The sequence below is a fragment of the Mercenaria mercenaria genome, chromosome 6 (assembly GCF_021730395.1).
Source record: "Mercenaria mercenaria strain notata chromosome 6, MADL_Memer_1, whole genome shotgun sequence".
NCBI classification, from domain to species: Eukaryota; Metazoa; Mollusca; class Bivalvia; order Venerida; family Veneridae; genus Mercenaria; species Mercenaria mercenaria.
In genome coordinates this window covers 3169578-3195988 of record NC_069366.1, presented here as the reverse complement: position 1 = coordinate 3195988, position 26411 = coordinate 3169578, and the positions used below count along the sequence as shown (strand labels likewise).

The 26411-nt window shown below is 33.8% G+C and overlaps 1 protein-coding gene across 2 annotated transcripts in view; it reads right to left on the bottom strand.

Annotated features, from left to right (window-relative positions):
* Positions 1-26411, bottom strand: part of LOC123549849 (carbohydrate sulfotransferase 15-like) — a 182417-nt gene that overhangs the window by 75950 nt on the left and 80056 nt on the right. For both annotated transcript variants that reach the window (XM_053544972.1, XM_045338289.2), the window contains one exon: positions 5176-5332. In XM_053544972.1, the coding sequence (XP_053400947.1) occupies positions 5176-5332 (157 nt within the window). The remainder of the gene's footprint in view (positions 1-5175; positions 5333-26411) is intronic.

The following is a 26411-nucleotide window of genomic DNA, read 5'->3' as shown; positions in this document are numbered from 1 at the left end:
AAATCATTGTCCAACAAATGTTTTATTTCCTCTTTTAAATATTTATGTTTTCTTGTGTTCATTCTATATTTAGGTTGTTTCATTAGAGGATAATCTATCAGATAATTTTCATGAAGATATTGTAAGATTAGTAGGTACATTCAGGATACAAATGTTCATATTCACATTGACCATAGACAATATTGGCATCAAAATCAGTGTCACATTTGGTTGATTGTTCAATTTTCTCATTAACAAGTAAAATAACACATACAAGTTGTGGGACAGAATTATTTCAATCTCTGTCTTCTTTTAACATAATTGTGTGAGATAACTGTTTCTTCTTGCGCCTCCCAGTCATTTTAATCATATAGTTTATATATTTTGACTCCTTTTTCAGTTGTATAAGGACCATAATATTGGGCTTGTAATGGTTTACTAGGGATAGGTAAAACTGCCAAAACTCTATTAACTGATATCCAGTTCTTTGGTACATTGATCATATCTTGATTTCATTTTGTTTTGTGTTGATTGCAAATTAGAAAGTCCCAGTTTACAATTTTTAGTAAACTTAGCTTTAAAGTCAGAAAGATATTGTAGCAAATTTAAAGAAATATCATCTTATAAATGAAATATTTCTCTTTGAGTAATTTTATCGGTCCTGGGTCAGTGTGACCAAACATTAATTCAAATGTATTGAAGCCAAGTGAAACTGTGTATAAAAAGTCTGACCACAAATAGCAATAAATGAATACATTCATCAAAGGTTTTCTTTGTATCAAAACAATAAATTCAAATCTTATTTTTAACTGTTTCCTAAAAACTTTAGGGCTGTTATATTAAGATCTTCTCAGATCGTTGAGCACGACTTTTATGTTGTGTTATTGGTACTGTTTAGTTTCTCAGCATGACCGTTTCGGACTGGGTAGTTCAAATACTCCCACTTTCATAGCCTTGGGTATTGTATAATCATCCCATGGATATGGTGCCTGCTTTTTAATTTTGTCTTTTGACAGTTCCTGTGATATGCATGTTCGATAACCTCAGATACCCTTCCTAAATTCCAGTTTGTTTACTTCTGCCCATTGTTTTCTCGTTTTGGGCGTTACCTATTACTTCATTTGGGGACAAAATTTAATTGAATTACACACAACAACCTGTGTATCATTGAAGGTTCCATGTTAACCGCTGTTTGAAGACATCTGCGATGTCTCTAAATTGTTGTTTGTACTTATAGCATGTTTAAATGTTGAGTTCTGCTCAACCCGGGGCTAGAGGGCGTGGACGGTAGCATGCATGTCCACTACCGTCCATGAACAGGTTCAATAAAGAAAAGAAAGAAAAAACAAAGATAAGAACCTGCAACATTTTCGTATTTGTCGTGTTGATCGAACTGTGAAGTTTCCATTTTTTCTATTTTATAAAGCACATAGACATTCTGGATGATATCCTGAAGATTTTTATTGTTTCATGCCTTAGGTAAGACTTGTTGAATAACATTAAATTTAAACTTGGTCAAGCTGTGGAGATTTGAGGAGACAAACAAATGTGAAAGAAAACTATATTAATGCTTTTACAAAAAAAAATCACCTAAATGTTTCTTAAAGGTACAGCATAATAGATATTTCTTCCCTGATTTAGTTTAAGGCAAGGGACCAACACATTTCATTATAATTCTGCTAAACTGTTCACAAAATTCTGGCATGGACTGAAGATGTGCCTTGATTTTTTCTGATAAGGTCTGTCTAAGATTTGATGAGCATTACAAGACCTACAGAATTGGGACACACCAGATTTTCAAAAAGGCCGATAAAATGATTGATGATTTTGAGGTATGTTTCATTTACACCACAGTGAACTTATACGGACGTTTCATAAATAAGGGTAGGAATTTCCTGTCGTCAATGTTTGGCCATTCTGTCATTTAAATCCCATGTTTAATGAAATAGCAGACAGGGATATGTGAAGCTCCATAATCAAAGACTGCCTTTTCAATTAATAATGGCATTTCAGGATAAATGCGTTGTTTCTGAATAAACTGTGACCTTGACAGCGACTTATGACATGATTTATGGTTTTAAAAAGAGAACGATAAGAGAAGTTGTGTGAGTCAGACAGGTTTGAGAAAACAGATCTATTTGTCTCAAAATTTGATATGTCATTGATAATAGTATCAGGAATAAAAATATCTGACACAATACTACTCTCTATGGTTTTCTAAATCATGGAGTGAGTAACTGTTCATGAAGGATAAAGGTCAGGTATACCTTGCTCCGTTGGATGGGTTTTTTCGAAACAAAATGTGTCAGTTTCAAGTGGATGTAACTCTACCATATCACCAGCTTGGTCATTTCCTAAATGGATATTGACTTTTCTAAACTGTAAATCTGGTAATGTACCTACGAAAATAGAGAGAGGTACAGAAAAAGACCAAACTCACACTATTCCTTGAATAAGTACATTTGTGCTAGAAGAAGTTTTCTAAGAAAACATAAGACATCTGCACAATTTAGAAGCCCCAGTATCCCGTAAGATTTTAATAGCAGTAAGCTATGCAGAATCAACAATAAAGGATAGAGTTTCATTAGATAAAACTCCATGATCAAATCAAGATTAACGTAATAGTATTCATATCAGAAGACTGGGGTTGAAATCAAAGAGAGGTAACGCCTGTAGGCTCTGTCTAATTTTTTGCTGCTTTCTCTTTTGAGATAATGTTTCCAGGTTTCTTACAAAAGCTGAAATTATGTAGAGATAAGGGTTTTTAGTAGATTTATTACCTGCAAATTTTGATTGTTAAAATTGCCCTGAATAAGAATTAACACCAGACGAGAAACAAACAAGAATTTTTTGAAACAGAAGGTTTCTTATTTAAAACATTTGGTTTGTTGAGTGGAACTTTCTGAGTTAAAGTACAACTTCCTGCCAATCAAGCAGCCTCGTCTATATTTTCAACCTGCTTTTATACCTGTGTGCCAATACAGCTTTATAAAATCTTCAGTTAACATAAGCTGCCTCAGCTAATCGTACCTAGTTCCTATCTTCCTTGATATACACCTAGCTGCTCTATAACTCGTGATAATTCAACAAGAATCTGATCTTAATCCTCTCTGTGTTTGGAACATTTGCCTGTATGCCTCAAAACAAGCCCATAGCATTTCAAGATAAATTCGATGACAATATTATAATCTGTGCTTTGTTATATAGAGAGCTGTATATAAATTTCACAGGCAAACTAGAACAATTTATATAGAAAGACTCCAATTTTCCTGGGTCATATAACATTTCCTGATATTGTTTTTGAAATGAATGAACTATGTATAAACGTCTCTCCTTGGAAAAGTGGTGGAACTTCCTTAATATGTAAGGTGACAGCAAATTAAGATGAACTTGGAAAAGGTTATATTCTTTTTCAGTTCTAACGTTTTCATTTCTAACTCAAATTGCATTTGTTTTCCCCAAATTCAAGTCTTTAAAGTTTTATCCATTTTTTTTTCTGTTTACGGCAAACCCATGTTCAACTATGATCAATGCCCTGCATTTCATAGAATTCATGGCTAGAAAAAGATTGTCAGTTTTCTAGCTAACTGGAACTTTCTGGGATAATTCAGCCACAATTTTATTGATATCAAACGACATTTTGATTGCTGCTGGTATGAGAAATGTACTAAAAATCAAAATTCAGTAGTTTTTTTTTAAACAAAATAATTCGTAAAATAACGTACAAATCCTCAAAATTATAGCATTCAATGTCCACTTCCCGGACGAGCCCCAATTTCCGTTACGTTGCTTGCTGTTGAAACTATTACAGGTAACGGGAAGAAACTAGCAACTATTCAAAATATAGACTTTATTATGAAAAGTAACTATTCAAATACTTCAATATTTCAAATTCGCGAAATTTTGACACATCGAAAATAAATGCAAGAATAGTCCAAATCCTGCCCTGTGCAACTTTAAATCCAACCAGTATAAATTCCATAATACTTCAAATAAAGTCCTAACTGAAGTTTGCATATCCAAAGAATGTAAATCCTGTCCACAATGTTAATGTAAATCCTTCAAATGTTAAATGTCCAACTGGTAATATCTTGATATTAAGAAGTACAGTTTTAAAAATAAAATCTTACAGAAGTCTCTACATTGTCCTCAGACAGCTCCTTTTGCAAAGTTTTTTGGAATGTTTCAGCACTTCTATGTAGGACTATAGACTAAAAGGAAATATTGGAAGTCTAAAATAACCCAGACTTTTAACATCCTGTGTATGAGACCTTCTAGTAAAACTTAGTCTATAAAAAACTTACTGACATACATAATGTATCAAAACTATGACAAGCTTTATCAGTATACAATAACTAATCAGTGTAAAGAAGATAATATAAAGAACAGCAAAAGGAACTATCCAGATGTATAACTGTTTTTTTTTTTTTTGTTTTTTTTTTCTTTTAATTTATAAATTTGACTTGTTTTCTTCATACCACATTACACTGGAAGAACTTCGTGTGTTAAATGTAACAAAATCAATCAACATTGAAGTCAGTATTGTCACAATAGCCGTTTTGCACGAACTCTTACTATATCTTCCGCGCATCCATTGCATTATGACACCCCAATTGCGCTCTTACAGTGTGTCGAACATCAATGTTTCGAATGACATTAAAATTTCACAAAGAAAATCGGTTATTACACGCGCACGTTACATCTATTTTGGGACTACTGACTTCACAGGTGATCGGTTTTTTTGTTGTGTTTTTTGTTGGGTTTTTGTGTGTGTTTTTTTTTTTTAATTTAACACGCGAAGATCTGCTATGTTATTGTGGCATGACATATATAGTAAGAACACGTGTTTTTCCAAAGTTTTAATTCTTTAGAGACTTAACACCAAAAGAATTGTGAGATATATATTTACCGATTAACGGGTTATTTTTATTGCTGTAAAAGTTTACGGACTTGGGGTAAAATATACGATTTTAAAATTTACGAAATTACAAAGTCCAGTTTATTTGACTTTATGTGGCGATTTATTCGTGGCAAATATGTACGAATCTGATTTGGTCATAAAACTCAGTAAAAATTAGCAGCAGATAAAAAATACCCGTTATACGGTATTTACATATACATTCATTTACATTTAACTAGAACTGATTAATAAACCAAATACTGAATAGTGCAAAACTATAGTAATCAAATATTTACCTTGTAATAGGATTTCTCAAGATGACAATTATTTTTGTACGCGGATTCAAACTGTAAACTACATTTGCGTTCGTGTAAGGGGGTGTAGTCATGTTTGCGGTAAACACATTGGATAGCAAATACCTGTTATCCCATAGTGTTGAAACTGACGCGTCTCCTGAAAGAAAATCATCATTCCAATGCATTCATTCAAGCTATACTTGATGGAAAACAAACAATCGTTTACTGGCGTGACAGATATATTCGACAAACAAATAAGCATACATGACTAGTGTAGCTCCTTTTACTTTTTAGCTCACCTGAGCACAAAGTGCTCGGGGTGAGCTATTGTGATCGCTCACCGTCCGGCGTCCGTCCGTCCGTCTACACTTTCCTTTAAACAACATCTCCTCATAAACCACTAAGCCAATTTCATCCAAACTTCACAGGAATGTTCCTTGGGTGAAGCTCTACAAAATTGTTCAAAGAATTGAATTCCATGCAGAACTCTGGTTGCCATGGCAACCGAAAGGAAAAACTTCAAAAATCTTCTTCTCAAAAACCAGAAGTCCTAGAGCTTAGATATTTGGTGTGAAGCATTGCCTAGTGGACCTCTACCAAGTTTGTTCAAATCATGACCCCGGGTTCAAAATTGACCCCGCCCCAGGGGTCACTTGATTTTACATAGGAAAATCTTAAAAAATCTTCTTCTCAAAAACCAGAAGACCTAGAGCTTAGATATTTCACATGTAGCATTGCTTAGTGGACCTCTACTAAAATTGTTCAAATCATGACCCTGGGGTCAAAATTGACCCCGCCCCAGGGGTCACTTGATTTTACATAGGAAAATCTTCAAATTTTTTCTAAAAATAAACCAGAAGGCCTAGAGCTTCGATATTTCACATGTGGCATTGCCTAGTGGACCTCTACAAAATTTGTTCAAATCATGACCCCCGGGGTCAAAATTGACCCCGCCCCAGGGGTCACTTGATTTTACATAGGAAAATCTTCAAAAATTTTCTGAAAATAAACCAGAAAGCCTATATCTTAGATATTTCACATGTAGCATTGCCTAGTAGACTTCTACAAAATTTGTTCAAAATATGACCCCTGGGGTCAAATTGACCCCGCCCCATGGGGTTACTTGATTGTACATAGAAAAAATCTTCAAATTTTCTAAAAATAAACCAGATGGCACAGAGCTTAGATATTTCACATATAACATTGCCTAATGGACCTCTACAAAATTGTTCGAATCATGACCCCCGGGGTCAAAATTGACCCTGCCCCAGGGGTCACTTGATTTTACATTGGAAAATCTTCAAAAATTTTCTAAAAATATACCAGAAGGCCTAGAGCTTAGATATTTCACATATAGCATTGCCTAGTGGATCTCTACAAACTTTGTACAAATTATGACCCCCGGAGTCAAAATTGACCACGCCCCAGGGGTCACTTTATTTTACATAGGAAAATCTTCAAAAAATTTCTAAAAATAAACCAGAAGGCCTAGATCTTAGATATTGACATGTAGCATTGCCTAGTAGACTTCTACAAAATTTGTTTAAATGATGACCGCCGGGGTAATATTGGCCCCGCCCCAGGGGTTACTTGATTGTACATCGGAAAATCTTCCAAACAATTTCTAAAAATCATCAGTTTGACATTTGAAACATGTAGCTCATATTACTCTGGTGAGCGATCCAGGGTCATCATGACCATCTTGTTTCTTTTTGTCATTTATCCTCCATTATGTGTAAAATAATAAACTTACCTAGCTGTAACAACGAAACAAGACTGTATGATTAAAAACTGTGAATGGTTAACATGTGATAGGATTTACTGGGGGGCAATTACTATTGTACTTGATTAAAGTGGTATAGGTTGCTGATTTCGCATATATACTGATTAATACTGTGATTTGAGCTCGATTTGTTTAAACAAAACATTGTAAATACAAAAATATTTTGATTTGTAGTGACATCGACAAAAGTGGGGAGAGGGAGCAAATGAGAAGAAGAAAACTCAATACAAAATACAATTATCACACATAAATGTAACAGGGGAAACAAGGACCGTTAATCAGGGTCAGTAAAGCCTAATTGGAAACAGCAAATACGAATTGCAAATGACGTCTTTTCTTAGAAGAGCCCTAATTAAACCAAACCTATTCAATATAGAAACCTGAAATCGTATTTGAAAGCAACTAAGTAGTTGACTTATATTGCATAAAACATCATTTCATGTTATAAACAATTGTTCGATCCGTTGAAAATAGCAGAGAACTGGGTAGAATTGTACGATTTTTTAAAACTCTAATGTTAAACGGCTTATATGACAACTATAACATCCAATTTCATGAAGTGATCTATCCATTATAGAATTTATAAAACTTCTGACGAAAATTTGGTCAATGTTGGTCTATCATAAGAACACGGCCCAATAGACAATTGTATAGAACTGAATGAATTTCTCGAAAGAAATGGGCAAACAATGAAATAAAATGTGTCTTTGTCATTTTAAGATTTATTAATTTCAAGTAATTTAGATAGATATGTAACACACATTTTCGTGGCTTTTATTCTATTAATTGCTCTCCCTACTGAAGGTGTGATTAAGACTGTTCATGAGAGGTAATTAAATGTGCAACTCCTCTCACGTTCCTTACACCTGCTTGAGCGGATCTCTAATACACATCTATGGAATGGACTCAATGATCTAAAAGGACCAAAAAAATAACAACACAGAATCCAACTGCATGGATACTTTCAACAACCGCTGCAAGATTGCTGCAATTGAATTGAAATATTAAAATATTGGAATGTGCAAGTCCTCCCACGCCCCACGCCCCAGAGCCCCAGCTTAAACATAACAAGTCAATTATTTGTAATGTGTTCCCTAAATTTATCTAAAGTAAGTTAAATTAAAATAGTAAAATTAAAAAATTAAATTCAACGCAAGTATTGATAAAGTATTTCGTCTTGAATAATGTTAACATTAAGTCACAAACATTCAGTACTATATACAATCAATCTATTACATTTTTCGCGCACAGTGAAATAGTGTTTAACTTCATGTTTATAATTTGTTATTTGTAAGTACCGGTATTCTGGCAGACAGTGTCAGGCATGTAAGAACGTAATCAAGTGTAATTACCTGACTCTGTCACCGACCCTCAAGATATTTAAGTATTTATAACGTGATACATGTAATGCTGTAGCGAATTAAAAACTTGTTGTTTTGAAATGGGTAGATAAAGAAATATTAAACCTCGGCCTAATGCCCCAGTCACACATTCGGCGCGGATAGCTACGTCTAGGTACGCACAGAAACGATCAGTACCTGAGCCGGACGTCAGAGTAGTCATTCGTACTAATCCGTACAAAAACGTGGTGAAAACGTTATCAAAACTTATTCCAAACTTGCAAGTTTCTCTAACTTTTGAACATGCACAAACGTTTGAGCGAACCGTAGCCATTTGAGCGTGACCTAAGTCCAAATTGGCTGAAACTAATTTATCCGTAGTTAAACGAACTAGTTATCCGTGCTGTTACGTACCTCGCCGTAGCCTAACGTAATTATCCGAGGCTGCTCGTACTTAAGCGTATTTGTTTGTTTCCTGTTTCTCACCATTTTCCCCGTACTAAGCCGTAATGCTCCGTAGTTATACGCCAACAGACTAATCTTATCCGCACCGTACCTCAACGCACGGATATATCTGTATGTGTGACTGTAGCTTAATCTAACAGAAGTTTGAAAATCAGGTAAATTAATCACAGATATTTCTTATTCTATCTTTTAAACAATTTTTATTACGTTTGTCGCATTTTATAGGCCTTTCTTTAATCTTACATACACTTTAACTGACGTCATGCGTTTAACAACTCATGTATAGTCTTATACATTTTATGCATAATTTGTGCTTTAACGCTAAGATTTTTTACTGACAAAGACTGACAGTCACAGTTTTCTACTTTTCATGTCAGCCATATGACTATTTAAAAGGCGCGAAAACACATGTCCAATTGGCAATGCATAAACCAATCATCAAATATAAATTATCTTGGTTTGGTAAACGTCAGTGAAGTTGAAATAGGTGAGTTGAATATGACAGTTCGTAGCAATTGTGGTACCCTAACCTTTCTAACCTATCATATGAAGGTCAACATTTCAAAATTTTGAAACTGCGCGAGGTCAAAATAAGATTTTTTTTTCTCTTTTACTGATTTCTTTTATCCGGCAATAAAATGCAAGAAATACCGCTGTATATTATGACAATGTAGTAGATTTTGTTTTCCCGCTATTTCACCTTCGTTCCTATTTTGATAAATAGGTTGTTATGAATATAAAACGTTCACTGGTTGTATGTGAGGCCTGACATATCCTGCTCAAATGTAACAAAGTTTGAATTCTGATTATATGAAACCTCTTAAAATCGGTCGTAAAATAGTACATTCAGTCAGGGCTGTTATATTTCGGTCTTCTCAGATCGTTCAGCACGACTTTTATGTCGTGTATTGGTACTGTTAAGTTTCTCACTTTAATAAAAAATCACGTGCTTGTAAGTGTTTACAAAGTTTTTAATATGTGGTCAATAATTTTGAGCAGAACACTCTTTTTCTAAGATCTTTGCAACACTTCAAACGAAAATGCAACACATTGGTTCAAAACCATAAACTATTTCAATCTACTCTTAAACAGACACATTTGTATGATCATAATTATCAATGCTTTCTAAACGATATTCATGGAGAGGATCCTATATCATAACTGTTAATTGTGTTGTTGGAAACAGGCCATGGAAATGCATTTCGCAGGAAATACGATGGTTGATCAAATATAAATGAGACCTTTGGAATATAAGCAGATACACTTTACATAAGGACTAAAAACAGACACAAATTATTATTTGACGTCCATTGTTTCCTTTAATAATGCTCTATGACAAGCTTGTTCTATAATCGGATTTGTTTCATGGTTTTCTGCGACACAAGTATTAAAATTACATGATTATAAGCAAATACATATCTCAATTGAAAGTGAGGATAATACTGTTTAAACTATGTTTGAGAAAGTCACTGCCTGGGGCCCCCTAGATGTTTTGTATTTGTTTGTTTCCCTATTTGTTTTAACTTTAGGTGCATTCTTATCATTATCTAGACCGCTTCTATGACATCACCTGAAACTTTATTTGAAACTAAATTCGCCCGCCCGCTTAGCTCAGTAGGTAAGAGCGTTGGTCTACGGATCGCGGGGTCGTGAGTTCGATCCTCGGGCGGGGCATATGTTCTCCGTGACTATTTGATAAACGACATTGTGTTTGAAATCATTACTCCTCCGCCTCTGATGGATGAGGGGAAGTTGGCAGTTACTTGCGGAGAACAGTTTTGTACTGGTACAGAATCCAGAAACACTGGTAAGGTTAACTGCCCACCGTTACATGACTGAAATGCTGTTAAAAACGGCGTTAAACCCAAAACAAACAAACAAACGATGAAACTAAATTCCTCTGTTCTAGCCTAACTCGTCCGGTATTCTTACCGTCTAAAATCATAAATTGTTACATCTCAGCAATATTTGTAGAAATTTCTGATTCTTCATATTTTTTTGCATTGAAGTCTGAGATGTGTGAAAATTTAAAGTTTGTTCTTTCGCACAGAAATAAAGACTCATTTTGGTATAAACTTTGGTCTTTCCTTGTTCATTCTCTTTTACGCTTAAGGTAGTTCTGCACGTTTGGATCGAAATTATTTCTACAATGTAGAATTTAATTAAACACTGATTTTTCAAAACTTCAGAATATACCTAGAAAATTATGCAAATAAAAAAGATAGGGTCGTGTGCTTGATTTTTGCTAGACTGATTTGAAAAATAGGGACCTCACGCAATATTTCATAATGGGAGTCTATGGGAAAATCATAACTTTCATAACATTTTCACGAATAGAAATTGTTCTACAATGTAGATTTTGATGAAACTTCTCACAGTTGTGAATAAAGACATGGCCTATAGCCTGATGAAATAAAATATATAGGTCCGTGTGCTTATTTTTGAGATATTTGACCATGATTAAAGTAAACCGGGCATTTCACGCTAATTTTAAGACGTTATTTTGAATTATTTAATGAGTGATATGTTTTAATACCATATTTTGACTTTACAATATAGCAACAGTGCCATTGTAATAAATTTACTCACAGGTTGCAGTTAATTCATAAATGATTTTCTGTTCCGTACGCCGAATCCAATCTTTATTCTACGTTTTCCGGAACAACTGCGTTACGCCATCACTTCCGGTTTATCAAACGTGCAGAACTACCTTAAAGTAATCCTTGATCGCAGAATATCCAAACAAAATGATATTCTTAAAGTTTGTTTCAACTAAACATCTGCTTTGTGTAAATAGTCTATATTCACAGATTGCACAAGTGAAAACAATTGTTGCTTACATCTAGCGGTATAACTGATTAGAACACATTTAACTTATATGTTCCTGATTTGTTAGCCACAAACATAATTTGCATATTTTAATCACACCGCGTCTACTATTATTTCCATGACTACATGTTATACTTACAAAAAACAAAGACAAATATCAAACATCTTTAAAAACAGTCTCCTGATTTAGTTTGCAAGTCCGGAATTTTCGCAAACTCAGCTACCTTTTATCTTTGACTTTTATGTGATGTTTTGACACCTAACAATAGTTCGGGTCTCATAGAGAAATAATTGGCCAATTCCTTTCAAATATCTCAAACAACGAACTCTTGGGACGGCTTCAAAGTTGGTCCTCCCATGGGAGTATTTTTTTCTCCCGTGGGGTTTTCGCTATCCCAATGGAGGTCCAATCGGAGGTTTTCTCCCACTTTAAGAATTACAAAATTTATGAAATTAATTGTTTATCGCTGGTAAGTATTTCTTAGTCTTTACTGTCGTGTTGTTTTTATATTAGACCTGAAAATAAGCGTTTCCTCCCACATGTGATACTGGCGAACTCCAGCGGGAGAGTTCACCTGCGGGAGAATTTCTCCTGTTTTGAAAATGGGGTTATTCTCCTGTTTTGAAACTGGGGTTATTCCCCCATTTATTCTTACTTTCATATATAGAATCTGTTCTTGGTAGTTTACGCAACAATTTGTGATTACAACTGATGTTCTTAACATAATAATAATAACAACATCAACAACAACAATAATAATAGTAATAATAAATAATAATAATAACAACAACAATGACAATAATAATAACAAGAACTCTAAATGCTTATTTTCGTGTAAAGTTATTTATGCTTATAAGAGATCTCACCTTAATTAAATGTATGCTAGCTATCTTCTGTTAGAGGTAATAAATATCTTAACGCGCACCGAAATAGCTTGCGGGCGGGTTTACAGCTTCTGCAGGAATTCACCCGTGACGTTTTTCTCTTGTTACTTGTATGGTCAAAATTAAGATTTTCATTAGTGTTTGCTAAGCCTCAGCTTTTTGGCAGTCAACTCTTAATTTTCAGTCTGCTTTACAAGTTTGAATTTCGTTTCATTCAGGCCTGCTGTTTTTTCTTTGCTTTTCCATTTTAAAATATCTTAGCCTTGATTTCTATTTTTATATTTTAATATTTCATTTTTACATCAGTATATTGTACTGTCAATGAAAAATACGTTTGTAGTTTGTTTAGTTAGTTTAACGTGTTTATTTCCAAAGAAACTTTAATTAAACAGAACTAACATTAACAATTTTGTAAAACTAATACTTTACCATTAACATTAATCATTAAATGATTTTCAATGAGCAAATAAGTTACGTTTACGGTATATTTATTCTTTGTTGACTTAATTTTGATTTCGTACAAAAGTGCAGCTGACAAATTAGCTTATTGTGCAATTTTTCACCATGTTATAAATGTTCGCAATTACATGGTATTGCACTTTTAAACGATAACAAAATTAAAAACAGGCAATGTCCTTGACACATCCTTGAATGTTAATCAATATAAATATCAGCAAGTGACCAGAATACAGTAACTGAATATATGAAAGATCAGTGTTTTCCAAAAATAGTTTTTCTTTGATATTCTTTTACTTCTGTGACCTTACAAACAATAAGAAAGAACAGTGAAATAAATGTCTATTTTTCAAAATTTATTTGTCCGTTTCCGTTTCTAGGTCTACGAGAGGTATATGTCGCAATTAAACTGACTGCTAGTTTTCTTTTTATTATTTTCGGTTTAATCCCGTTTTTCAACATTATTTCATATAAGTAACGACAGGCATTATATTGTCAATAGGTCAGTGCTCATCCTTTTAATCACACAGGAAGCAAACGGCTAACCCATTGATCGAATTCATGACTCAGAATCCACACTGTGCCTTATCGGAGCAGCTAAATATTAGAGGGGTGAGCAGCTACATCTACGAAGATTCAAATCACACATTAATCAGTAGATCGCATTTATACGGAATTCCGTTAGGGTCATCGCCTTTGAATGTGTTCATCTGAAACGCGATACTTGATAGTACGATGATGAAAACGCGAAATAACGAAACTAAGATAACGTAAACGCGACAACATGATGTTAAATACGCGATACTACGATAACGAAAACGCCTCAATACGATAGTACAATGATGATAATGTGATATACTGTCGCGGTTTTACCATTGCACTGCTTTTGTTATCGTAGTATCGTTACTCCGCGTTATCATCATCGTACTATCGCGTTATTTCCTTCGTACTGTCGCATAATCATTATGGCATCATCACCTTCCGGTGCGCATGTGCATGCTTAAAATTAAAAGATTAGAAGTTATGCTTTTAGAACTACAGCTCCCGCCCTCAAGATAGTGCAGATTGGAACCCGGGTCCTTATGTATGAAAATCATGATTTTTATTGATGATCTCCACTAGGTGCCAGTTAGCCAAAAGCAACACAATTAACTATTTATTTTGTATTGGCAACTAAAGAGACATTTACAGAGAATGAATTTAAGAAGGCGAACAAGTTCAAAAGGCTTTGAAAATATAATTTGACTGCATTTCTCATTCCTGTAAAATTTTGAATAAAATTTCTGATTAAAGGATATTAACCCTGTCACTTTTGGTTCTTAACCGCTTTACTTTTTATTTTGACATGTGAAAACTGAAAATGAAATGCTATGTATTTCTGAAGAAAATCACCAGACGTTGATGCATTAAAATGAAAATAGAGAGTTTGAGATTTCAACCTTCGCCTTCCCCTTCAACGTCTCTTGCGAAGTTAACGTATGAAGTTGAAGTTAGATTAAAATACCTTGAGATTTCAAACATTAGAATGAACCTTACTTCTTTTAATCCGCCTATTCAATTCATCCGTAATTATGATCGTGTTTTTCGTGCATTTTGATACCAATTGTCCGAAAGGGCAGGAATTTTACAAGAGGTTTTAAAAAATGAAAAAAAAAAAATGAAAATTAAATGAAAAACATTTCAATTAATATAATCATCGCATGGATATTAGAGCGATTATCAAAAAAAAAAAAAAAAAAAAAAAAAAAAAAAAAAAAAAAAAAAAAAAAAAAAAAAAAAACAAAAAGAAAAACGATAAAACAATGTGAACAATGTAAAAACTCGTTAGTGTTGCTCCAAACATTTAGGTTTTATATAAAATTATGTCAGTATAGTCAGTATATAATGCACGATTGTAAATCATACATGAGAGGAAATAAAAATGATTATTATTTTCCATTGGGTTTCAATGGACCGCGATCGTGCAATATTTTTCCAATATTTTGAACGCTTTTATATCGGACTAGTTCCAATCCGTGACTCTAATTACCTCCCCTGACGGTCCGTCCATTGCGGATCTCGTTTCTTTAGATTTTTGTTGCTATTGTGTCTTTGTTTGATTTGTAATTTATGCAACATTTTGTTTACTTTTACACTTTGATTAATCTGACCTATTAGATACTGGCACGTAGTAATTTATCAGACTGAAATGAGTTGGAATAATATAGGACGTGGAATGTTTTCTTAACGTTGTAATGGAAAGAATCGCGTGACGTCCGTGGCGTTAGAGCGCACGTTGCGACAACAAGTAGATGTCATTTTCGCGGAAAATATTAATGCGCGTCAGTTTGATTTGTTTATTGCGTTTTCGGAGATTTTTTTTCCGTATTTTTTCCTGTCTTTCATGACAGAACGATAATTTAGATATAATTTAATCATTTGATAGTGGATATGTAATAAAAAGGTTATCATCGTTCTTTCGCGGACAATATTGCACTCCTAAAATCGCACAATATTACCGCTGCAGAACTCGTGCATATATCCACATACAAAGTTAATAACCTATAATGATCATATCGACGTGATAATGACACTCTGTATGACTCTGTATAATGCCAAACTCTCAGACAGCACAATATGATTTTAATATACTATTTTATAAGTAAAGCATCTGCGGATCCAGGAATTTGGGCTAGAGGGAAACCAACATTAAAGAGGGGGTTACCCATTTCAGGCGGGGAGGTGGGTAGGGGTAGGGTAGGGTCACACCGAGTTTCAAGACCGACTTTCTGTGTAAAATGTAAGAATCAAAGGGGGAAATTAACCAAGAATTTCCCTCTGCCAGGCTCTGACTCCGTGCATTTAAAGAATGGAGTTATCCCATACGGCTAACAGGAAACGTCTCTCATCATGATATCATAGATCTGAAATTGTCTGATACTTCAGAAGAAGTTTCCGTCTTACTAGTACCATTTTATGTTTATAATTAAAACGCAATTGTAGTATTAAGTGTCCGACAGAAACAGATTGATTTTATTTGGATGTGAAAATAAAATATTCCACCAAATGATAATCGCGTGTAATTATTTATTTTTCAAGTAAAATGACTGTCATGCCATGTGCCTCCATCCAGATTTCAGTCTTTGATGCCGAGTATGTCGACAGAGTAGATGTAAAAAGAATGAAGTTTCGACTTTCGTGATATCTCATCTTCGGACGTTCAAAACTTCACTTCATACGACAAAAAGGCCAATCTGGTATAATCGATACCGCCTGGGGACACAAATATGCCGTAGAAGTTTAAGTTTGAACAAAATCTCAAAGTTTCTCAAAGTCAGTTGATAACTTCATACTTCCAGGTTCAGTTCAATGTATTTAGTTAAAATCATTAGCCATACAAAACTTCATTATTCTTATACCTATTGATAGTGTTTCGCATCAATTTAGTCTAATTATATATATGGATAATCAAATAACTTAATAAGCAGAAATCCTGAAACTAAGCTTTTTATTTCGAATAGTAATAAAGAGAAGTCTTAGGCTTACGTGATATTACATGGAAAACTTTAGTAGCAACGTGTGATATAAATAAACTACACGCATATCGGTGACGTTTCACCCAAAATATATATGAGAGACGTTGAAGGTGAAGGCGAAGTTTGAAATCTCAAACTCTCTAATATCTTCCATGCAAACTGCAATAAAAAATATATTCTTCAAATATTTGCGATTCTTCGATTTCAGCGTGGTTATGCGTCTTATGGAATTCAACGATTTCAGCGTGGTTATGCGTCTTATGGAATTCAACATCGATAACTTGAGTTTTACAAGACATGTATTTGCTTGAATTTTGTTTGCAGTGTAGAAATAAAAGCCATCATATTTGTGAAAACATTCATCGACATATTTGTGAAAATATTCATGTTAGACACAAAAAATTCTCTCTGATCATGGTACAATATGACATTCTCTTTTGTTGTTATTAATCTTGTACAACACAGAAAACTCATAGCGACTGACCTGCAGAGTGTTTGCAAAATAACATATTTGGTTTTACCTGAAAAACGTTATACAACCCATTAAAAAAGCAACAGAAATCATTTTGAATTTTAATAGTACCAAATTAACACGACAAATAGTAACCAGAACTCTGCTGGGGGGTGGGGGTGGGGGGGATTCTTCTATGCACATAGGCACGATGGTGAAAACGCGAACTATCGCAACGATCGCGTTTTCGTCATCGTGTTGTTATGTTTTCGTTATCCAAGTTTGGTGAATTCACGTTTTCATCTTCGTACCATCGAGTATCACGTTTCAGATGAACACATTCGAAGGCGATGGCCCTAACGGAATTCCGTACATTTAACGTTTTCATGTCGCTTTTTATGGCTAAGTAATTGTGTATTCGATAGCTGATATTTTTTTTCACAAAGCACACCAATGTCATTTTTGTGTCCTTATTTTTTAACATTATGTAGAAAAAAATTATGTTAATATTGATATGATTCAGATAAATCCGTATTGTACTAGTATTTTGATTAATCGCCCCAAAATGTTTATTTTTGAAATATACTTTGAATGAGAATAATGTTTGTTAAGCGAGAGAAAGAAGAATTCCATAGTTTTGTCAGAGAGAAGATTGAAAAATAGCATAGCTCCAGTTCTAAGTTACTGCTTTGCCTCCATCAAAACAGAATATTTGTGCAGCACAAAAAATCTAACGCCGCGAACAATTATTTATCAAGTTAATATGGGATCGGGTATCAGAAGAGCAGATAATTATTTACTATTGATTTAATATAATCTGTTTTCATTTCAACATAATTTATGTTCTTTTCAATCACAGTCGTAACTAAGTTTCTTGAAAGGAATATGAGCCGGAAAATTTAAATACGTCAAAATCTTTAATTTCTCTTTAGATAATTATCAGACACTCTCTTATCGCGTTCTAAATCCTGTCTTATTTACACTACCTTACGTTTAAGTTTTCAACGTATTCAGAATCTTTTAAACATACCAATAAACTAAAGGTTTATTTCATTACTCCGATAACCAGAAAAACTATATATTATACATCTTAACCTATATAATGCTGGACACGGCTGATTCTTCATTTGCGACCAGTGATGATCATGATCAGCCTGCACTGATCAGCCTGCACATCAGTGCAGTTTGATCAAGATCTGCGCTGTTCGCAATTCAGGTAGCGTTCCCTTGTAACAGTGACTGGTACCGTCCAAACTGAAACTGGGACACGTTCATTATAGCAATTTAGCATAGTAAGGGTAAAACTCGACATTTTGAGAGACTTCAAAATTGAGTTGACTTCCTTTTGAATATTGTTACTCTTTTCATAAACAAGTAAGTTCATGAAGTACAAAGGGGCGGGAGAGTAGTGGCAGGGGGTAGGAAGGGAAGAAACAAAATGTTTGCTTTCCATTTCATGCATTCACATTTACAAACAGAAACTGACTTTTTTCGGTCAGTTATGTTTTGATGTATTTTGTGAAAATGTGTTTCATTCTGCAAACTGTACAACATGTTCTCCTTGAATACGAAAATTATTTTTAAAAGTTTATGATAAACAGTGAGTAAATAAATCATTAAAACGGCAACATTACTATTTTACTATATACTAAAGATATATTATCTCCAAGCGTAATTCCAGTGTGTTAAAAGCAGCGTGTATTTTGCGAATCCCTTAAAATGTAATACTAACAGCTGTCTCATCAACATTTAGATTAAAGAAAACATAAAACGATATTGGTTCAACGCCAATAAAGCACAGCTTGGCCCTTTATATTATACCACTCCCATTCATTTGCACAAAGTTAAAAGGATCTTCTATATCAGCCAATCAGATACAAAGGAGAAAGATAAGTCACACCTACAGGCATGACGTAAGATGTAAAATATCCTTTTATACTTGTGCATTGTTCCAACAATAAAATAATATTTAATTCAATAGAAGTTTTCCGAAATGAGCTTGGTTATTGTCTAGATTATGTTGTCAGTAAATAAATTTATATAAAATAATGCGGCAATTAGAAATATATGAATAAACATTAAATATTATGTAATATTTATCCAGAGAATTATTGAAATATTTGAGCGAAATGTGTTTTGGAAGTACCAAGACGAAATTGTCATATTAGATAGGATCAGATATGCAAAATTTGGGAAAATCAATGAAAGTAAATAGAAAATTAATTTATTATATAAAATACCCGGAGTAATATTTTGTTGCTCATGTTGGTATTATTATATCCAGCTGTCCTTAAGGCAAAAAAAGAAAGAAAGAAAGAAAGAAAAAAAGAAAGAAAAAAAAAGAAAAGAAAAGAAAGGAGAAGAAAAAGAAAAAGAAAAAAAAAGAAAAAGAATAAAAAAAAGAAAAGAAACAGCTATACGTTTTAACACAAATGCTGCGGTCAGATCTTTTAAAGATATATACAAGTGTGTCAGAAGGTTATTGCTTTTAAATTGTTTGGATCCTTGCTTAATTTTTTCTAAAGTCCGTCTGATATAGAAGTGCTTATTGCGAACATACTTAAGAAGGGAGGGCCGTTATTTGATTTCCGCCAAAATGTCAATTTAACTGGTGTTTCGGTGTCGTTCTTCATTTCGTTCCTTGAATTATAAAAAAGAAACATAAATTAAATGGTAGTTATAACGAATTTTCAAGATGTATAATCTGATTCGTTGTAAAATATATAAATAAATTTCAGTTATTTTTACACAGACCACCAAAATATACATTGACTAAAATTGTTTAATGAATTACCATGCATAAGAGAGACGTTAATATATGCTCTATCGTGCGTTGTGTGTGTTTTTATTATTATTATTATTATTATTATTATTATTATTATCAGTCTCAATTCCTACCAACGAACTAACTCGCGATTTACTATACAAGTTATATTCACTCTATAGAAACTTGTCCCAGGTATTTCGTTCATATGAGATAACTCCTGAAACTACTCAAATATTTATCATGCTTCAAAATATATGCTATAATAAGAGCTAAGGAAATATACAGAAATGAATTATAATAAAAGAACAAGAGCGATAAGAGAGTGTCTGATCAGTAGCAAGATTAGTGAAATAAATTAAATACATAACATTATTGTATTATTTTTATTCAGTAATTTACTGTTATAAAACGGTTGGTTTTAATCTCAGGAATATAATGGTCACTGTTCCAAGCAAAAATATTTTCGTCTTTACTGCCACAGGTCCATACTTGAATTCTGAAAATTGTATGAATTAAAAAAATAATGTTGGATTTCCCCGTAAAGTATTTATCAGTAAAGTCTGCAAAAGCAAATAAAATTTGAATTTCGCATCATGGTATTCTAATATAAAGGAAATATATATATATAAAAAAAAAATAATATGAAACAAGGCACTGCCTCAATAGGGATTTAAAGGTAGATTTTGTAATAAAAAATACTGCCCATGCTTGTACTGATGCGCAAGACATTGAGGTTCGGACAAGTTATATGGACTCTTATTACGCACAAGAAAAAGGCGTATCCTTCCAAAAATCCGAAGTCAGACGCTCTGTGCACGTGTCGGAAGGACACATTTTTTTTTAATTCCTTCGATAGTATATCTCATTCGGTATATACCGTATGTTACTGTAAAGGGATCGATCCGTATTTTCGTCGCTTCGGTTGGATCGATTCCCTATTTATTTTTTTTCTAGTTTCAGCACCCTACTGTTATGAATTTCTGCATGACGTTTTCAAATGCGCATCGACCACTTCGAGTACGGGAGGCCATGGGTTGATTCCCGGCCACCAAAGACGTGAAAATGGTACCAGTAGTACCCTTGCTTGGCGCTCAGCATTAAAAGGGAAACTGGCCTCATTCTCTCATACCCTCTTAGCGGTGGATTCACTCAGGAATGAGGTGTCGAGAGTGATTAATGTAAATTGTAGAACTTGCTTTACAATTGAAAAAAAAAAAAAAAACATGAAAAGAAAATAAGTACGATCGAATTTCAAACATGTTTTTATTTCTTTTCACACTAAACTTGCGTGTTAGCGAAAATATTGCACCTGATGTCCACACAATGTGAAATATTTCTTATACCGTATCACATTTCTTATACCGTATCACTTAACATGCTTAATTAGATTAATTAGATAAGAGTCTCAAGGGACTTTAAAACCTTATCTATCATATGACATAACAATGTAATAAAAATGTCATACACACTCTGTGGCTCATCTAACACCAGTCCGAATTGCGCACCAGGTCATAAATGCCCCGCTGTCATGACATAGTCACTTTAAATCGGATTAGTGCGAGAGAACATACAGGCTCTGATTAAGGACTTAATGCAGGTTTGTACACTGCGAAAAAAGAGTTAATATACGGGAGTGTACGGGATCCCGTATATTACCCGTATACGGGAAGAAATACGGGAAAACTAAAATACGGGCGTGTACGGGGCTTGTATATTTAAAAGTCCGTATACTAATAAAATACGGATTTCCGTATACTATGAGATACGGAATTCTTAGTATACGATACCCCGTATATTATTGAAATACTGGAAATTCTAAAAAGGGTTATTCTGATCGTATACAACACCGTATATTCCCGTATATGTCTGGTGTACGGGAATACATAAATCCGTATATTACGAAAATACGGGACGTATATTTCCCGTATATTTCCCGTATATTCTGGATATACGGGATATGTATAATAGTTTGTATATTTCGAAAATACAGGGATTAAATTTCCCGTATATTCTTTGTATACAACTCCGTATATTTCCCGTATACGCCGGAATTACGGGATTTAAATAATTTGTATATTTCGAAAATACGGGACGTATATGTCCCGTATATGTTTCATATACAACTCCGTAATTTCCCGTATATTCCGGATATACGGGAGATGTATAGTTTGTATATTTCGAAAATACAGGATTAAATTTCCGTATATTCTTCGTAACAAACTCCGTATATTTGATAGGTAGATGCCGGAAATACGGGATTTAAATATTTTGCATATTCGAAAATACGCACGGATAGTCCCGTATATGCTGGGGACAACTCCGTATATTTCCCGTTTATGCCAGAAATACGGGATTTAAATAATTTGTATATTTTAAAAAAACGACTTATATTTCCGCGTATATTCTTTTGTATACAACCCCGTATATTCCCGTATATTCTGAATATACGGGGTATGTACAGATTGAATATTTCGACAATACAGGGATAAAATTTCCGTATATTCTTCGTATACAACCCGAATATTTCCCGTATATGCCGAAATAACGGGATTTAAATAATTTGTATATTTCGAAATACGGACGATATCCGTGTATGCTTGGTATACAACTCCGAATATTTCCCCGTTATTCCGAAGACGGGATTTAATAATTTATATATTTTCAAAAATAACAGGATGCAATCAATATGTGTAGTGCAAATTATATTCGCCGGCCATGTCAAAGGTCTAACGTTTTGCATGTTTTTCGAACTTGTACGTGTATGAAGCATGAATGCCAATAGTGAAAGAAAGAAATGTTAATTCTAATATGACATGAACTGAAAAAAGCATTCACGACCAAAACAGGTATAAAATCTAAAATCAAACATGAATGAAACCATAATTTCATCTAGCGCGTTCCCGATTTATTTTACATTAAATCTAATAGCCGATTGAGAAAAGAAAAGATTAATCAATTCATCCCTATTTATTTGTAGTGATAAATACATCCTGGATCATCGCCATTGTAAAAATCAAATGCAAGCATAAATTAACTCTTTTCTGCACAATTTCCAACGCTTGTGCAAACAATTCAAATATTATAGAAAATCAAGAGGAACTAATCCATTATATTTGTACTGAAAAAGTATATAAGACATGTATTGTTACTATACTAAGAAATCAATTCTAATATTTTTACAGACAATCATAATCGATATAATGTTGTTGTGTCCAAAGATGCGAACAAACGCTTTCGTTCCGATTTAATATAGTACGTCTGCTCCCGACCGAGTAGGTCCTATTTTTTTGTTTTTGGTGGGATTAACGTTGCGCTGACACACTTATCGTCCTTTACGACTTTCCTGTTTTCTTTGGTGGAGAATACCCCCAGGTGCCTAACGTTGCAGTATTTTCATCGTGACGAGCGAGCACCGCTATTGTCTTCCTCACATGGAGAAATTTTAACACTGCTGAGTCACCTTGAACCGCATCGGTGATGGGGCATCTGTTCGAAGTCATTCGACCTAAAACCACTCGACCACGGAAACCCACTCCAGGGTCGAATCTTGAAACAAACATGTAGATATCATAGTATTTGGTAATAAAGAAAGCACATAATCTACCGAAGGCATTCAGTTTTAATATAATTCAAAGAGCATAAAATATGTATTTTTATACCTTTTTGTTCAAATTTCACTTCAACTGGTACTTAATTATAAATCATTACGCGAAAAATATTTTAAATTCGTTGACTTTTGTTTCGAATTAATTCTGCAGATGTTCTATGTATAGTACGGTGGCATAGCGGAGACATATGAAATATTTTTATTTTTTCTGTGCGCACTGTTAGCTACCACGTGTGTTTGTGGTAATTCACACGTGCGCGGGTGATAACTATCACGTGGCGCAAGTGACACACGTTATACTACCAGTGCCCATGTGATAACTAACACGTGCGCACGTGGTTACTGATCAATGAAAAAGCGTGACAGATCTGCAATTTTTCTTAAATGGATGACATTCAGTAAAGGGTGTTTTGGGATAGTTAGCTGTAATTTTACGAAGTACGTTTTCTGGTTTTTTGAAAAAAGGATGATACACGAGTAATTTCGTTTGAGTAAGATTTTCACGTTCGCACGTGTAAGTTACACTGCGAACGTGATAGCTATCACATGCGAACGTGTGAGCTAAGATAGTTATTTACGTGCGCTCGGGTTTAATCAACACATCCGCACGTGGTATCTAACATTGGAATGTGGTGCTAACACTTGGTGCACGTGATAATAAAATGTTTCCTATGTCCCCTCTATTCCACTGTAGTATACATTTTTTGTGTTGTTGGCAAGACTATTGTATTTCTCGTGGAAGTAGGGTCATTTAGTATGGACCTAGCACATGTGTATATTTCGTATATTTCCATAAATTCATTTTCATGTCCAAACATAAATAGCGATACCAAATATTACATATATAATTTTTCTTATGATATATACGATCGCATGGCAGGTAGCTGCCGGCAAAGCGTTCAGCTGCTAATATCAGGGTAGTGGTCGAGTTTTGGCCTACCTATTCCCTCTAAATTTATTTGCAGACTTTCACTTATTTGTCAAACGCACCGTATATTATGGTCCATTTATTAAAAGTTTTCATATTCACCCGTTGTAAAAAAGTCAATATTTAAATATCTAGACAAAAAGAAAAGACACTCACCAGTCACAAAGCGTACTAAAAATAAATACTTAAAGAAAAAATAAAAATTATAAAGATTAAAACAGGTAGCCGATTAACATCTAATTACGTGACTGGTAGCAATGATAACCTGGGATGTGGATGGCGTGACACTGATTGAACGTATAAAATAACAAATCTGCAAAGATTAATGAGTGTCTTTCATTAAATCAAATGATATAAGCAATTACAACTGATTTACCCCAGCTCCACGAAAATAAACTGTACATATAATTTCTGCCGAACAGTTTTTACTGCAACATTAATTGATATAATTGTACATATTAACTAAATCAGACAGATATCCCTGATTTTTGTACCCTAAGCCTGTAATCCATCTGACAATTTCAAACATTTTTCTACCTGCAAATAGACTATACAGAAACTCGATGAATGCCAAATTTAACACAAATTACGCAAAATAATTGGGATCCTTTAATGCATAGAGATTTAGGTATCCAATCATTGGAACACGCTCGTCACGCTTCGCGGGTTCAATCCCCGAACGATAACATCTGCTCAAAGTGACCGCACACGATAATCTGTATATGCATATTTTCAGAGGGAAAGGAAGTCACGAGTAAGTACTTATTTAATTTATATGTTTTAATTTTTTAAATAAACCGATATTGTTGTGACAAACCCAACCATGACTATATTTCAATTAAGCGAAATGGCGGGTTGCTTTTTAATTGCTTTAACAAATTCATAAGCGTCCAAACAGTCAGTTTATTTTTTGTAAACTTAATATAAAAAGAAATTAGAAATAGCCCGTTAAGTAGTCATTCATTCATTCATTCATGATTGAACATTTCTTCAACAACTAATCATTTACTATGATTTCATTCATTCTTCATCCGATAGTCTACAAGGATGTCAGTTCACCAAATGTTTGATGTTGCCAAGTGTTTTAAATAAAAAAAAATATCGTGCAAAAATCATTTGATGAATACCCTTGGGGGTTAAAACGAGATTTAAGTTGTAAAGGACCAAAAACAACTCCAATAGAAGTTTATTTCGTAGAACTAGGTATGCCCGAGGCTAGCTTTAAGGATGAATAAGCGGCACGCACTTCAATTCATTCGATAAAACTGAATCCCTCGAAAAGCATTAAAGGTTTAAGAAGGATATCAGCGGGAGGTTTAGAAAATGGTATTGTAATTCTGTCAAAATAACGCTATATTCTAGGTGCATCTTTGCAAAAAAATTACAACATCTCTGGGCCTCTGTCTAGAAGAAAATGGTTGGAAATAATAAAAATTTATATTATGTAGAATTTGATTATTAATCTGAAAGTTATAGAATTTTATAGTGACCTAAAATACTACACACTATAGATCTTTTGCATTACCAATTTTTAGTAACTTCTTTAAAACCGGATAAAGCGGAGAAAAATATCCAATTGTCGATTTCCCGTACAAAGCTGTTGTTGTTGTAACACGGGGGTGGGGTGGGGTGAATCCGATAAAACTAAAAGCTTTGGTCATATAATGTTTCATCTGATGCTTTACATGCAAACGTTTACTAACTATGTACTTGAATGAAAGTTTAATTAATATTAAAGGGAAATGCGGAACCAAGTCGAATATGTATATAATCTTTTATTTATTGTCAAATAAAAGTAATATTTTAGTAATTGAATATGGTATCTACTTTTTAAAATCGTTAACACATTATACATCTAAAACAAAAATTTACTTTCAGACCATACATGTACAAACGATAAGTAATTGCTCAGCTTAGTCTGTTATCTTAATTCCGTTTCAACGACCATTTGGACATTTTAATGAATTAAAGTTGACGATATTTCCGATTGACTGTAGTTATTCAGTCCTGATTTACTCCATTTTACCGCTGTAAATATTCAAATATGACCAAACGCTTTGTTTTCAGCAGCGCAAAATGAAGTTCGTAAACAGGTTAACCATCAACCATAAAGTTTTTAAAAGTACCTATCACTTGTAGTAAGTGGGTAACATAATTTTTATGACCCCAGCTTGAAACAACACTGACCGGATATTTCTATCCCCAGGCAA